The 17,303-nt window shown below is 46.0% G+C and overlaps 1 protein-coding gene across 1 annotated transcript in view; it reads left to right on the top strand.

The window, feature by feature from the left end:
• The first annotated feature begins 13,614 nt into the window (after positions 1-13,614).
• LOC106813760 (protein O-mannose kinase-like) overlaps positions 13,615-17,303 on the top strand; it is a 7,468-nt gene continuing 3,779 nt past the window's right edge. The window contains exons 1-3 of the mRNA XM_014817983.1: positions 13,615-13,774; positions 15,688-15,803; positions 16,076-16,243. Coding sequence (XP_014673469.1) covers positions 13,675-13,774; positions 15,688-15,803; positions 16,076-16,243 — 384 coding nt within the window. The 5' untranslated portion in view covers positions 13,615-13,674. The remainder of the gene's footprint in view (positions 13,775-15,687; positions 15,804-16,075; positions 16,244-17,303) is intronic.

Below are 17,303 nucleotides of genomic sequence, written 5' to 3'. Positions count from 1 at the left end.
CCAACGTTGGCACGCTGAGCAAAAAGCCGTTGGGCCAACGTTGGCTGTATGACGTTGGGCCAACGTTGGCTGTCTAACGTTGGGCCAACGTTGGCAATATGACGTTGGGCCAACGTTGGCTGACTGCTGTTGGGCCAACGTTGGGCCACCGTTGGACCAACGTTGGCACGCTGAGCAAAAAGACGTTGGATCAACGTTGGAAGCAAACATTGACCTGTCACACCTCCGTATGAAAGCCAGCGTATACTGACGTATGAAAAATTTTGTGAATACGCTGGCGTACGTCGAATAAGTTACGGGTAAGCTTTGTATAAGTTAAGAGCACGCTGAAGCACGCTGAAGCACGCTGGTATACGTCGTAGTACGGCGAGGTCGTCGAAAAATTTTGAGCATGCTCAAAATTTTCTGACGTATGCCAGCGTATGCCCATACGTCCCGCATACGCGGGCCATAAGCTGTAGGTAAGTTATGCGATCGTTGACACACGTTCACACACGTTACTTGTAAGTTACTCATAAGTCGAAATACGTCGAGATAATGTCTAGCGTACCCAAAACTTATTTCTAACCTATGAGTAACGTGATTCGAACCTATGAGTAACGTTATTTAAACCGTTAACGTTTTTAAAACGTTTTTAACCGTTATTTAATGTGTAACTTATCTCCAACGCATTTTGACGTATGTAAACGTATTTGACGTGTTCGGGACGACCACAGAATTTACTGACCGTGTTTCTAACTTACAGCTACCGTATAATGGCGTATTGGCAGCGTTTAGGGGAATTGGTATATAAAAATGGTACTGGCATGTTGATACTGCGACGGTGATGTTGATACTGCGATGTCTAGTGCGGTTATGATTTGAATCGTCGAGCGGCAGCCTTTTTATAGGCTACCACACGTGATCGTCGGCGATACGCTGCCGCGCACTATGCATAAGTTAGACTATCGTTGGGCATAAGTTGTAAACGCCGGCAACACGCTAAGCATTCGTTGGTATAAGTTATCTATAAGTTATCGAAACGTTCTATATAAGTTACTAATACGTTATGTATATGTCCAACTCGTTATGAATACGCTATGTATACGCCCAAAAAAACATCGATAGTTCAGCGTATGCCAGCGTTTTAGAGAAATTTTGATACGTCGGCATACGCTGGCGTTGTTAAGGTGTGACAGGGCCATAACCTTGGCATGAGCTGAAGACAGCCGTTGGCCCAACGTTGGCCCAACGTCAGCATGTTTTCTGGGGTATACAGACCTCATCGACGCTGTAGGAACCTCCACACGCGTCATGAATACCATGACGCTAACGGCAGACGGCTTAGCCAATCAGGAGCAAGCACAGATCACGTGATCGGATGCGCCCCCCTCTGATGCGCCCCCCCCTTAGTGAACGGCGCCCCCTTTGGTGTCTCCAGCGCCACTGGCGCTCCCTGCGCCCCCTTTTAGCGCCCACCAAACGCTGTGGCGCCCCCTTTCTGTGAACGGCGCCCCCCCTTTGGCGCCCCCTGAACCCCTCGGCGCCACCCTCGGCGCCCCCTTTTGGCGCTCCCTCGCGGACAGGGACCTTGGGTATATAAGGAGAAGAAAACACGCTGAAAAGCACCGTTTTTTTCAGCTGTAAAAGGTTAGAAGAACCTGACGAAGACTACCACAAGTCGAAACTAGTCGTTCATTTCTAACTTTGTGTAGCAATTTCTTAAACAAAACTTTTTTCATATACATATATAATGGCAACACCAAAACAGCAAGCTAAACCCACGTGGGGTAACTCAGTTGAGCTGTGCCCCGTAGAGGCTGTCCAGGCCTCTTCTTCACCCATATTCTTGAAAAGGGGTTTGAAGAAGTGGTGGGGCGACACAACGTTCCCACTACACTCTCCCGTTCCGTCACCCCAGCTGCGCGGTCTTTCATGATCAGTGTTAGTGAACGTGAGCACAATCTCCCATATTTCAGTCTCAACAAGTTTCATTCCTCTATGGCGTTTTTAGTGTGGCGAATAAGGCGCGTTTGTCTACTGCTTCCTGAGCTAGTCGAACAGACACACAACAAAGCTGAGAAATAAGTGTAAGAAACATGTTCTTACAAATTACCAGTGCGGCACTGACCCTTGGCATTGACGCAAACGCGTCTTGATCAGTTAACCTGCTAGAAGCTGAACTGATTGATTCCGGACCGGTTTTAGAACAGTGTAAGTCAAGATTGCAGCGATCCTGCAGTGAATACTGCTCCGAAAATCGGCGCATCACATCTTCGTACCTAGGAAACAATTAGACAGTAATTTTACTATAAGCTATGTCCATGGTTGCTCCGACGGTCGGTGCGTAAATCCTCGTGTCCGAATATCGGAGGATATATAGCACTATAATATACTAACGTAACGTAATCTACGAGTATAACACTAACTAACAGTATTTATACGTATAACACGTAATCTACGAGAACAGAGCTGCTCCGAAAATCGGCGCACGATCTGTTACTCCCGCGAGTACAATAGACTGCTTAAGCCCGCCAAACACGCTGAGGAACTTGCTGTTCCACTCGCCACAAATCCCTCGATCTTGGGTCGTGTGGAAAATATCACACGTTTGATATATTCTTCCACGTGTGGCAGTTTGAACACCGTGTGCGGGGCGTCTGTGCTCATGTGCTTGTGCGTGCGTGCATGCTCACGTACGTGTGCGTGCGTGCATGCTCACGTACGTGTGCGCGCCCGCGTGAATGTGAATCAAAGGTGGTTGCATATATGTAATATCGACAACGTTATAGTTTCAATGTTGAATAGACGTTGTACATTTCAACGTTAAATCGACAATGTATTTTGTAGTATATAATGTCGCAACATAATTTCAACCAATATATAACGTACCAACCAATATATAAACAACAAGAATAAAAGAGGCTCTTTTATTATCGTTGTTTGTGCACAGGGCGTGCGTGCGGTGTATTTGTGTGTTGCAGATGAGCATTTGACCGGCATTTACAGCAAGTTATCGACAATAATAGACGAAATAGAGTATAAAAACATTAAGAGTTTGGTAATAAATACATTTCGTGTTTATTTACTTATTTTAGTGACACGTTCCAAGTGCCTGTGATACAGTCGGTAGTGAAAATTACTGTATAAATTTTAGGACACATGACTAGGGAAAATATCACTGGTAGAGATTAATACCCCCGCAATACCGCTTTGTCGAGGGGGAAATGGAAGCTCATGGTAGGGCATATGTTATGAGTAAAGAATACACGGAACACAAAAAGAAATGATGAAATTACATTAAAAAAACGATGATGAGAATCATGAGACACGTTTTCCATGGCAACGCCTTGAGCGACGCACACACAAAATATGTCACGCACATCTAGACTTCATGGTGATCAAGTGTATGAAGTTTGATTGGAATCCCTTGAAAATAGTGGAAGTAGTTCGTGCCACAAACTTTTTTTTTGGGGCAACGGACCGACCCCCACCGCGCCGCACCGCCCGACCGACAGACCATTAAAGGCGCGTCGCAAGGCACTCTATCCCAAAAATCGTCCGATTAAAAAATGCTCTTCATCTGTTTGTTAAAATCCGGCTCATGCGCGACGGCCTTCCGATAAAAACACCGCACACGCTACGATTAAAATGTGAATGTCAATAATAAACCTACGATAGAAATGTAAAGTGTCCATGTGAGCACGGGCACGTTCAGCTATTGGCTGTTCAATATTTATCGTAGACGATTTCCTGAGTTCACGGCGCACACCCACAAAATCTTGTCGGTTACACAAAATCGCTTCAAAATAGATCATTTCAAAATCAAAACCATGTTTGATTTGGAACGATCAGCCTGATAAAATAATCGTAAGTAAAATCGTCTACAAAGAACGCGCACACCTACGCCGATATCGGCCTGTATTAATGCGGCGCGATCAATCGCGTGAAAATCGGCTGTGTGGCGACCGCCCATTAAGTTATAAACTTCGTGTTGGCGGGGTAATAAAAAGAAAATCTGCATTATAACATTTTGCAACTGAAATATATACGCATACACATTCATGCATGTACACGCACCGGACACATACGCACGCACGCACCACACACACACACAACACAGCACACAACATCACGCACACACACACACACAGCACACACACACACACACACACACACACACACACACACACACACACGACACACACACACACACCACACACACACCAGCACAACACACACACACACACACGCACACACACACACACACACATCGACACACACACACACACACACACACCAGGTCGACACACACACACCCACAGCGACACAGCTCACACAACACACACACACACACACACACACATACACACACACACACACACACCAACACACAGCACACACACACCCACACACAGCACAACACAAACACAACAACAACACACAACACACAGCACAAACACACACACCACCACACACACACACACACACACAAGCACACACACCACACACAACACATCACCCACACACACCACAAACACACACACACACACACACACCACAGTCACACACAACACACACACAACCACACAGCCAACACACACACACATACACACACACACACCACACGGTACTCACGCACACACCACATCACACATATATATATATAGTATATATATATATATTATATATAATATGTAACAATTTCGTCTGCCGCAGCGTCACATCCCCGGCGTTCTACTCCGGCGTACAGTCCCAGCGTCCTCCTGCGACAGACGCTATTGACGCTGTCGTACGAGTGGGCGTGAGACGGTCTGGGAAGATAGTGAGCGGTTAACGCGGCACTACTCTGAGGAGATATCTACGGCGACGCGGGCAGCCGCAGGGGTGGACTAGAGATCATGAGTGGAGATGCTCCGCATAGACTCTAGGCACGCCCCGTCGTAACAGGTAGACTCGGTTTATCCCGAGGCCCCCGGCGGCACGGGAAACCCGCGCTGAGTATGATATGCGCTTACTGATGTGGCTGCGGCCGGATGTTCGTTAGCCGACCCGTTGGTCGAATCTCGGCGGCGAGAACTCGAAAGGCGGAGGGGGTAGTGTAATGAATTTCGGTCTGCCGCAGCGTCACATCCCCGCGTCTACCTCCGCGGTACGTCCCAGCGTCCTTGGGTTTTTTTTTGATGTGGGCTTCGATTGTTAGCAAATTCCGCCGACAATGCTGGGGCAATGTAGCAACGTGCTTGAACACGAAGCTAGCTAGCTGTTGCCGTACTCCTGACGCTGAAGCTGGCGTGCGTTGTCAGCGTGTGAAGCTGGCGTGCGTGTACTACGTGTGAAGGCCTGCGTGCGTGTCACGCGTCGAAGCTAGCGTGCGTTCCAGTGTGTGAAGCTGCGTGCGTGTCACGCTCCGAAGGCCAACGTGCATGTTCACGTGTGAAGGGCTGTCGGCGCGTCAGGTATGGAAGCTGCGGCTGATGGCTACCTGTTTCTGACGGCATGAATTGACGTGGTGTTTGAAGCCGTGGCACACGCTCGCGAGACGGCATATATACTGCGCTCTCCTGGAGCATCGGGCAGTTCAGCTCAGCTCAGTTGAGTTCAGTTGGGTTCAGTTTAGGTTCAGTTCACCGGCAGGCTGCCGTGAGGCAGTCAGCCAGCTCGTGCAGGAACGGTAGTCGAGAGGAGACACGACGCAAGGTACAAGCAACCGAAGCAAACATCACCATCGATCTCTGCAGCGACTTGGCCGCTCTCGCTACAGAGGACGTTTTGGTAAGGCCTAGTGCCGTAAGTTGTATGCATTGCTAGGCTATACTCGGGCCTTACGCTGGCGCAGGAATATTGTAGCGCGTTTATGCCCCACTCTGGTGCTGGCTGACGCAGGTGCGGAATAAAAGCCCCCGGACGCTATTCCCGCGTAAAGCAACTGTCATTTTTTGAGTTGTGTTGATTGTTCTTGTGGGCGACGTGTTACAATCGCAGTGGCTCGAACAGTGGGAGAGTCGCCACGTAACGGGGAAAAAGTTACATGTATATATTTATATATATATAATATATATATATATATACTGTATAATCAGGGGGCGTAAATTCGTACGAGGAGTTGGGGGGGAGGGATGATCGGGCGATAGCCATCACGATACTAGCAGAGCAACAAAAGCCCACAATAATTTTACGCACACGCGGCGCGGATCGCGCACGCGAGAACCATACAACACACAGCGCCGCGACAGCACGCGACGGCACAGCACGCACGCAGGCCACGCACGCAGCGCACGCACGCAGGCAAACGCACGCAGCGCGCGCGGCGCAGCGCAGCGGCGCACGCGCGCACGACACACACACGACGAACAATTACGCACAATCAACACGCAACACACACACAAAACCAACACGTAGCATATACATTCTATACATGCATAGCAACCATGCAGCACGATGCCAAATTTGACAAGTCCGTACGTTTGGCACGTGCTGTAGCATCCAGTGGCTAAGGGGGGTCTGGGCCCGCCGCAGAAAATTTTGAAAATACAACTTTTTTTTTTAAGGCCATTTTCTCTGCAATCTGAGGCATACATGTGGGGCCATATTCTCATGTCTGGATGACCTATCTCACCCTAGACTGCAAACGCTACAATTTAGGATTCAAACACTTTTTTCATTACTTTTCAGCATAGCGTACACAGTTAGGCTACTATTATAATAGTAAGTAATACATGTATTAAAACATGAGGTAAAGAATTGGGCAATTTTCCTCACAATTTCACGTGTTTTTGTATTTTTGCAACCATACGTTTTGTGTATCGAGTCTGAAATATTTTTGCTTGAAGAGTTCATTTTGCATGGTCGCCGCCATGCAAGGCAGCATGTGTTGCAATTAAAAATAATCCGTAAATCTCTACTATCTGCGTCAAGAACAGAGCAATTCTGCTATCTGCTGCGCTGGCAAAGAAGCTTGATATATTCGGTGTAGATTCCGCACTGCACCTCGCATAGCGTCATGGGGCGGCAAAGTGTCGCATGTACTGATTTCGTTAGCGAATCATGTGATTTCGTAACGAAATCAAGTCTTACAAAGTGATTTCGTTACGAAATCCAAGTCTAGGCAAAGTAAATTCGTGTACGAAAATTCAAGTCACAAAAGTAAATTTCGTTACGAATCAACTACTGGCGAGTCCATTTGCGTTACGAAATCAGCTACTGCGGGTCTATTTCGCTACGATAATGCATGCTACACTTGGCGCGCGACGGCGCGCCAAAATGTCGCATGACTTGATTTCGGTTACAGAACATGTGATTTCGTATACGAAATCAAGTCTACAAAGTGATTTCCCGTTTACGAAATCAACTACTGCAAGTGATTTCGTGACGAAATCAGCTACGCGAGTTATTTTGTTACGAAATCATGGCGACAACTTGGGCGGCGGCCGGAAGCGCGCAATTGTAAGGCATGACTTGATTTCGTTACGAAATAGCTACTGCGAGTGATTCTCGTAATCGTAAATCATGCTACACTTGGCGGCGCACGTGCGCGCCAAATGTCGCATGACTGATTTCGTTAACGAATTCAGCTACTGGCAATCGAATGAGTTCGTACGAAATCATGCTCACTTGCGTGTGGGGCGCCAAGTGTCGGCATGACTGATTCGTTACGAAATCAAGTTTACAAAAGTAATTTTCGTTACGAAATATCAACTATGCGAGTTGATTTCGTGACGAATCAGCTACTGAATCGAGCGATGATTTGCTGTTTATCGTTATATCATGCTACACTTGCGTGAGGGCGCCAAGTGTCGTTCATGAATGATTTCGGTTACGAAATATCATTGATTTCAGTACGAATCAAGTCTTACAAATGCATTTTCGGTCTACGAAATCAAGTCACAAAGTAGGGGCCTAATTTCGTTACGAATCACTACCTGCGAGTGATTTCCGTGACGAAATTCAGGCTACTTGGCAATCAAGTGATTTCGTTACGAAATCGCATGGCTACACTTGGCCGTGTGGGGTCGCCAAGTGTCGATGACTGATTTCGTTACGAAATCATTGATTTCGTAACGAAATCAAGTCTGCAAAGTGATTTCGTTACGAAATCAAGTCTACAAAGTGATTTCGTTACGAAATCAAGTACTGCGAGTGATTTCGTGACGAAATCAGCTACTGCGAGTAAAGACTAACACTAATAACTTATTAACACTAATAAATTTAATTTTTAATAAAAAAATATTTGAATTAAATTATTGTAAATAAATCATGTAAATATTTGCGTTAATTGCCAATTGGGGAAAAAAAATATCCTGATTTCTCCAGGATCGAGATAAAGCGTGACCGCAATTCCTCATCAACAATATTTTGATCGGTTCCGATTTCCTAAATTCCCGCAGTCCACATCCTAGACTGGTACTCGCTCCCACCTTGATTACTCGGATCGTAACTAATGCCATCGAGTAACTAAGCGGCGAGTGGGACGGGTACCAGTCTAGCCACATCCATGCACGCACGCCCCATGTATGCATATTTTTTCATTTTTCTATCTTTATCCATTTAACTATTTTTTCCCGCAATAATTACGCAAAATAATAAATAATAATAACGCAAATATTTACATGATTTATTTGTAGACTTGATTGTATCGTAACGATTTGTATCGACTTGTATCGACGATTTGTATCGACTTGTATCGACTTGTAACGATTTGTATCGACTTTTTTGTATCGTAACGAAATCAGTCATGCGACACTTGTCGCCCCACACGCCAAGTGTAGCATGATTTCGTAACGAAATCACTCGATTGCAGTAGCTGATTTCGTCACGAAATCACTCGCAGTAGTTGATTTCGTAACGAAATACTTTGTAGACTTGATTTCGTAACGAAATCACTTTGTAGACTTGATTTCGTTACGAAATCAGTCACACTTGGCGCCCCACCACGCCAAGTGTAGCATGATTTCGTAACGAAATATCATTCGATTGCAGTAGCTGATTTCGTAACGAAATCAAGTCATGCTACACTTGGCGCGCCGGCGCGCAAGTGTCGCATGATTTTCGTAACGAAATAAACTCGCAGTAGCTGATTTCGTCATGAAATGACTCGCAGTAGCTGATTTCGTCACGAATCACTCTCAGTAGTTGATTTCGTAACGAAATCACTTTGTAGACTTGATTTTCGTTACGAAATCAATAATTCTGTAACGAAATCAAGTCATGCGATTTTCTTTTGGCGCCGGCGCGCCAAGTGTAGCAAGATTTCGTAACGAAATGACCCGCAGTAGCTGATTTCGTAACGAAATAACTCGCAGTAATTGATTTCGTAACGAAATGACTCGCAGTAATTGATTTCGTAACGAAATTACTTTGTAGACTTGACATTTCGTAACGAAATTACTTTGTAGACTTGATTTCGTAACGAAATCACTTTGTATACTTGATTCATTACGAAATCAATGATTTCGTAACGAAATCAGTCATGCAACACTTGGCGCCCCATACATAGCACTTGTACTTTTGAGAGCCTCTGGCTCCCTCCTTCTCCGTGCCCCATTGAAAGTCTGTCTTGCATACCATGCAATAGCCCTGATTAACACTGAATTGTACTGTAGGCTATACAGTTATACACACATTTAAACAAGAGCCGCAGAGCGTCTGGGCTCATGCTGAGGTCTGTTGCTACGATTATAAACGTAAAATTTCAGTCGGTGCGTAGTACCACATTTGTTAGGCGCAGATATGCAGACACGCAGTTGCGTACACATCATTGTTAGGACACGACGCCCCACTATCGCAGATGGAGGGTAGGGGGAGGGTGGGGAGGGGTGGGGAGGGGGGAAAGGGCGGGAGGGTGGGGGAGGTGGGAAGGGGGAGGGTGGGGGAGGGGGCTCTAATAGCAAAAGCAGTTCACTCTTTTGTTAACAGTCCAACAAATCATGTTAACCCTGCTCTTGAGGTCAAAAGGTATCCGACACTTACTCTTCGCATGTCAGCAGAAGGGACATTTCATGGTCCTTTCAATAAGCCATAAAAATGCATAGTCACCGCTGAAACAAAAAAGTTTTTCAATCGGCTCCGTCAGACCATGTCCTCAGAAAATGTCTAAAATCTGCCCTGTGCCCATTGACCTTTGACCTGTGACCTCCAATTTCGGCACAGTGATGGCTTTTCCTACCATGATCCTATACACGATCTATCACGAGCCTAGTCGAGCCGTTTAGATTTGTGCCGCAATTCTGCATTTCCTCCTATACCTTAACGTTAAGGAGTGAATGTTCCCCTTATTTTACACCTCTTGACCTTTGACCTTTGACCCCCAGCTTCGACATCCCAACTCGTTTTTCGATTACCCCCCCACGTCCCGAATATCGTGACCGTTACGTCGAGCGGTTAAAGATTTGTGCCCAATGTTGACGGACGCACGGACGGACGGGACGCACGGACGCACGGACGATCATGCGATTCTACAAGCTGCATCTGACTATGTCAGATGAGCTAAAAACTCATTTCTCATGCATTATGCTGAAATGAAACAATCACATTTCTTTCTTTTTTCTTCTTCTTCATTCTTTCTTTTTTTTCTCTTTTTTTGAATCTCAGGGGGGAATTTTGTACAGGCCATCCCCTCTTCAAGAGCGGGGGGATGCATTCCCCTCATCCCCCGGAATTTACGCCCCTGTGTATAATATATATATATATATATATAATATATATATATATATATATATCAAGAGCTAATAATACCTAGAGTGTCAACGAGAAAAACGGGAAAATAGTGCTATTTCACGGCTACATATTATTCTACTTTGCCTGCGAGTCTAGAATATTTCATGGTATTGCATTAAGCAGAATTCCTTGCTCTCTACAACAAGACCAACGCGCTTGTCAATACGATACTCCTAGGCGGAGATATCGGCTCCTAAACCTCCCCTCCCACATGCCTTGAGCCGCTTCGCATCCACTTTATTCAGCTACCTACACGCGTCTACGCATTGCTTCGTAAAAGTTCGGTTTTTCCGCGATAAACTTTATGAATGAACGGTGCGCTTCGGTTATTCATAGATGACTTTCGGGGGCATCGCCTATGCCCTTATCTTCCATTATCTTTCCTAGCACGGCTAATTCCCGTCATGGTGGAGCCGGCTCCATCAAGTTTTTAACAACGCAGGCTCAGTTACTATATGTGTAGTAACAGTACCAAATTTGCGGCATGTGACATCAATTATCAGCGCTCCAAGCGGTGACGGAAAACCGATAGCCAAAATGCTTAGACAGCGTGTAGGTTGCTGAATAAAGTGGATGCGAAGGCGGCGTAAAGCATGTGGGAGGGGAGGTTATAGGAGCCGATATCTCGCGCTAGGAGTATCGTATTGACAAGCCGTTGGTCTTGTTGTAGAGAGCAAGGGAATTCTGGCTTAATGCAATACCATGAAATTATTCTAAGACTCGCAGGCAAAGTAGAATAATGTAGTCGTGAAATAGCACAATTTTCCCGTTTTTCCGTTGTACACTCTAGGTATTATTAGCTTGTTAAATATATATATATATATATATATATATATACTATTATATATATCATATTTATATATATATATATATATATATATCGTGATGGATATAGATGGTAAAAACTAGAATCATCACACTAGCTTGGGTAACCGGCGTTGCCCGGGGAAAACTCTATAGGAACAACCTGTACAGCAAATTTTAACACATATATTTACTAAATTCTAAGGATACTCAAAATCATTGATTTCGTAACGAAATCAGTCATGCGACACTTGGCGCCCCCTATTGTTGTGTATGGACTACGCAGTGAGCAATCTTATGCTGCATGAGAAGGGGCGATGTAATGCCGATCAGAACACGTGGAAGAGAACTCTTTCTCAATACCTCCTCTCTGACGACATGCGCCTGCTTCTCAGTGACATGAACATTTTACCTGAAATGGGTGTGGAACCAATATTGATGGAAAATATCACTTACGGTTCAATTCTCGCACCCGAACACGACGTTGTCGCTTCACTGAGTTGTAAGTCATCCACTAACAGTAGCTGCGTGAAGGCGCTTGCTGCGAGACAGGTAAAGTTGGATGTCTGGAAGGTACCGGCGGTGTGTGATCGCATGTTGCCGAGAAACTCCAACCTGATGCGCCGTCTCGCAGATATCCACGCGCAATGCAAAATAGTAGACCCAATACAGCGTATGAGTATGGAGGATGTGCTGCTAGGCTATTCACGTGTGTTTATAAGCATGTATGGTGAACAGCAATTTCTACAAAAAACACAACGATACAAGGGCATATTGGCATATGACCGAATTAAAATAATAAATAGTAAAATAAATAAATAGTATTTACTAAGAGTTCATGCTATTCCTGTACAGGCGATTACGTATTTACTAAGTTCACCAATATATTTCTATACAGCCGTAGGATAATATAAAAACGAGTTAATACGTGTATTTTCTCCTGAATTTTAACGACATCCCCTCTGTTCGAATAACAAAGAAACGTCTGTTGCTAAGTCTCTAGGGACAAATCGTGCGTATATGCAGTAGGCCTACATGTCATTTAGGTGGGATTCGGGGAGATTTCTGTTGTCTAAAATCTATTCTCTTTCATGCGAACGGTACACTCAGTTCAGAGCATTTGGGACTACACTGCCACAGTGGTGAACCTGAATTTGATGCGGAAATACGGAAACAAATGATACCTCGAGTATATTAACTATCTTCAAGCTTTCTAGGGAAGTCTAATCATACGATAACAGGAATTAACTTGAGAAAATTTGCTCTCACAGCTAGGCTGCTGATTGGATGAAAATCGATCACAAAACTCAAATTTATACACATTTATTGTACATCACAGTATTTTATGCATATATGATGGTGGTCAACCACATATAAATAATATCTTGTGAAAAAACGACACGGTCTTGAATTCATTCTGCACAGCAACACGACACGCGAGCGTGGCGACTATCAAAACAAACGCATACAGGTGGATATATCAGTGAGTCATGATAATCTAAAGGTTACGAGAGGGTTTAGGATCTTGTAGGAAATTTGCTCGAATTTTTTATTCTCGTAACTTTACGATGTTTCTGTCAACGGTCTACGAGTCGAAGTTAATGTGAAGAATAATGTTAATACTATTTCTGTTTCTGACAACGGGCCCCTGTTTTCGCAAAACGAATTTCCATCAATTCTATGAAAGGGTCACGCCTATTATTGAAAAGCAGATTTGAAGAAGTGGCGGGGCGACACAACGTTCCCGCTGCACTCTCAGGTTCCGTCACCCCAGCTGCGCGTTCTTTACAGAAAACTTCGTGATCAGTGGTAGTCAACGTGAGCATACTCTCCCATATTTCAGTTTCACTATGTCTCAAGACATTTCCTTTCCTCTGGGCGTTTTTAGTGTAGCGAATAAGGCGCGTTTGTCTACCGCTTCCTGATAAGATCTAACCGAACAGGCGCATGCATGGCGAAGCGAACAGAGCTTAATTACCAGTGCCACGTTGCCCGGAGGCAGATTGTGAGGTTGAGTCGCTAGAAGCTGAACTGATTGATTCTGGACCGGTTTTAGAATAGTTAAGTATAGATTGCAGCGATCCTAGCACACATAACATCTGTACCAACTGCAGTATTTGTTGACCATTACTTCGTCGGGGCCAGTGGCCAGCGGCTGGCTGTGCGTGGAACACGATGGCACCGCACTGTCGCGCTCTCACCGAATTGTCCCGCTGTTTGAAGTCTAGATATGTCGTCACCATCTGCCTTTTCGGATGTTTCTTGGTTTACACGGGTATGTTTTTGCTTAGCTAGTTTCATTTAGTATAGCCCTTCATCGTAGAGTTCATGATAAAACTATATATAATCTTAATTGCGCGCACGTAACAAACGTTCTAATGGACGTAACAAACGGCGAGTTTAGTGTTATATATATATATATATATATATATATCACGGTGAATAAGAAATCCGTCACGACTCTTGCCTGACAAAGAAACGACAACAACGACGATGGCGGTGGCAGCAGCCACTAAAACAATAGCAGCCGCAATAGCGTCATGGGCAGGGGTGGCACCAGATATTTCCCGACACAGGGCGACACAGGTGTCGACGCGGAGGGGTTAAGGGCCATCTCCACCACCCTTGACCATAGTAGTACTAGACCAATAGTGGCAGCAGTAGTATCAAACCCACAGTAATAAGCCTCGTCTACACGACGAACTTAACTCGAGTTAGGCGATTATGTAGGCCGTGCTACACGAACAACACCGATAGGACTTATTAGATTTTATTATGCATGGCTGCGTGCCAGCTATGTAAACGTGCCGTCTGAGCGCGCGTGTCCCCGTGCTCACGTCATACGTGCGTGCGTCATGCGTAAACGTGCCGTGCGTGTGGCACGTACATGTGCTTGCATGCGTGCCGTCGCGTCATGTGCATCTGTGCACGATACACTGTGGGCGTGCGTGCGCGCGCTTGCAGCAGTAACACGTTCGTTCGTCGCGTGCGCTGCCGTCGTGACGTGTGAGCGTGTATCGACACGTGCGTGGACGCTGGGACGTGCGTGCGTGTGCAGCAGTACCACCGTGCTTGCATGCGTGAGTGCCAGTGCGCGCTGGCACGTATATGATGGTCCGTGCCTGCGTGCGTGCAGCGCCAGAGCGTGTGTCACAAATAACACCGCGTGCGCTCGCGTCGTGCACGTACACGTGACTGTGCGATGCGTCGCCCCGTCGCGTCCGCTGCTGTGTGGCACGTACCACGTAGCGCTGCGTCGCGTGCCGCTGCTGTGCTGCGCGCGTGCTGCATGATGCCACGTAGACGTGCGTGTGCACAATACACGTGGCGTACATCCCGTGTGCTGTGCGCTGCGTGGCTGTTACTAACACGTGCGTCGCATCGGTGCGCTCGTGCACGTACACCCTCGTGCATGCGTCGACGTGCCGCTGTGACACGTAGACATCGTGCGTCGCATGCCGGTGCGTGCGTGCATCGGCACGTACAGCGCTGCCGTGCCGCGTTGCAGGTACACAGTTCGTGCGCTGTGCTGGAGCGGCCCCGCATGTGCCATCTCCACAGTAGACGTGCGTGCGTGCGTGCGGCGTGCGTGTGCAGCCGTTAAACACATGCGTGGCATGCGTGACGTTCGTCGTGTGGTCACGTACAGCGTGCGTAGCGTGCGTGGCGTGCGTGCGTGCGTGTTGTCGGCGACGCGTGTGCAGCTCGACACGTTCCGATTGCGTGCGCGTGCGTGCTTGGTGCAAGAGCTAACCGTGTCGTCGCCTGTGTGCGTGCGTGCCATACATCGCGCACTGTCGTGAGCCAGCGGTACAACGTCGTTGTGCTGCGCTGCGTCGCATGGCATCGTGCCACGTAGCACCTCGCGTGCATCGAGTGCTGTGCGCTCGCGTGTGTTACGCTACATCCGTCACTAGTGTTGCCCCGCCTATCGTGGAGTTATGTTAAACTATTCCGCGCTAACCTACGGCGTTATATCGTCTACACGGGCCTTAGAACTTCCGAGTTCAACAGCGCCCAGTGTAGACGCTTAACTCGAGTTAAGGTTCGTCGTGTATACGAGGCTATAGACTTTTAAATGATATTATGCATAGTTTGAATTATTCTCGAGAATCACATATTTGCTAAAGTTCAGTCAGTTAGTCCTTTAGTCTTTCCACGATCTTACTATATCATAATTTCCTGCAGGTCACAAGCTAGACGTAATAACTGTCGTCGTACGAAATGAATCCGCAGGCCTACTGACCAGAGAAGTTCTGTCCTCGCTGAATGCCTCACTATCGACAGCTAAAGCAAAGCATCAGGTAAGCCAATCAAAAACTGTAACATACGACACATTTCAACGTCATATAAGGCAGATATATTATAAAAGTATTGTAAGTATTAAAATGGCTATAGTGTGGATCGCTATATAATATTATTTAACCTAGACGAGTTTGCCACAAATTTTATGCCCGTCCAACCTTTGCTTTTCCCGATAGTACAATATCTAATAAATCCATCCTAGCATAGCGGAGTAGCATAGCAACCGTAACTATAAAGGAACAGCTGAACATTAGATTAATTGTGTATGTAGAGTTTGCAAGCATGCGTCCGCTCAGGAGGAACACTGGAGAATCAGCCATGCTGCGAGCACGGACAGTTTGCTCTGCAAGGAATGCACGTCTGTCGAAAATGGCTCAATTGCCAGGAGTTAAGTGAACTTGAAGTGGAAAAATTTGGACAACCCAGGCGCGGTTACAAGGTATAATATAGATAGTTGACTTGTGCGTGTTTCCTGCCTGCGTGCGAGTAAGCTCAATGGCAATCCATTATTCTATCAAAAACTACTCTTTGAAAATTAAAAGTAGCTTAAGTAGCAAGTTGTGCAGAAAACCGCATTTCACGGTGAATTTTAGATATACAGACTATATTGAATAACGAGAACAGGTTTACACTTCCCCGTTGTTAACATGTCTATTCACCAACTTTTCGAAGGCTCTAAAAATAGCCGACTGGGTGTCAGGTCAAGATTCTACCCTTCATTGGGCAATATTGTAGGACTTGTATGGCGGCGGAATGCAGGGGTACGGAGGCGTGCTTTGTGCCGAGCTGCCGTATAATCGTCTTTCACGGATGAACTATATATACTTAATACTAACCACTTTGTCCAGGCGGCTGGCTCAGACTACTTAGTCAGAGATATAACGAGAGGTTGAGGAACAGTCGACGGAGGAACGTATGGATGAAATGAGGGAGGGGAGGAACGGGGGTAGAGCCGCGATAGTGAGAAACCGCGTTGTACTTGCATAAAGGTAAACGTTTCATCCTACACCTACACTAGGCATTTAAATCGTTTATACTTAACCCTTGGAAACCTAAGACATCTCAAAGATGGTGAAACGCATATAGTCACATAAACAACTAGAGCACTCGGAGAGCACAGACCTCCGCCAAGGCAGCTCAATTCTGTGACTGTAAAAAATTTAAATAATTGATTGGATCCGGATGACGACCAAAATGTAATCAATTCTAAGTTACCCGATTTCTGACGTATACTGAAAATTTAATTCATTAATTAACTAATTGGATCCGGATCACCACCAATATGTAATCAATTCTAAGTTAGCCCATTTCTGACCTATCCTGAAAATTTTATGACAATCCGGCCATAACTTTTTCAGTTAGCCTGTACACAAAGAAACCCACAAACCAACAAACGCACGCCGGTGAAAACATAACCTCTTGCCAACCCCTTGGCGGAGGTAATTACCGCAGAGCGACAGCGCTCAACTGACGTGTACTGTAGCCAGGTATTCTTCTGA

This window comes from Priapulus caudatus, unplaced genomic scaffold, assembly GCF_000485595.1.
Source record: "Priapulus caudatus unplaced genomic scaffold, Priapulus_caudatus-5.0.1 Scaffold24, whole genome shotgun sequence".
Taxonomy (NCBI): Eukaryota; Metazoa; Priapulida; class Priapulimorpha; order Priapulimorphida; family Priapulidae; genus Priapulus; species Priapulus caudatus.
The sequence above is the reverse complement of the archived record's forward strand: the minus strand, read 5'-3'. Positions and strand labels throughout refer to the sequence as shown.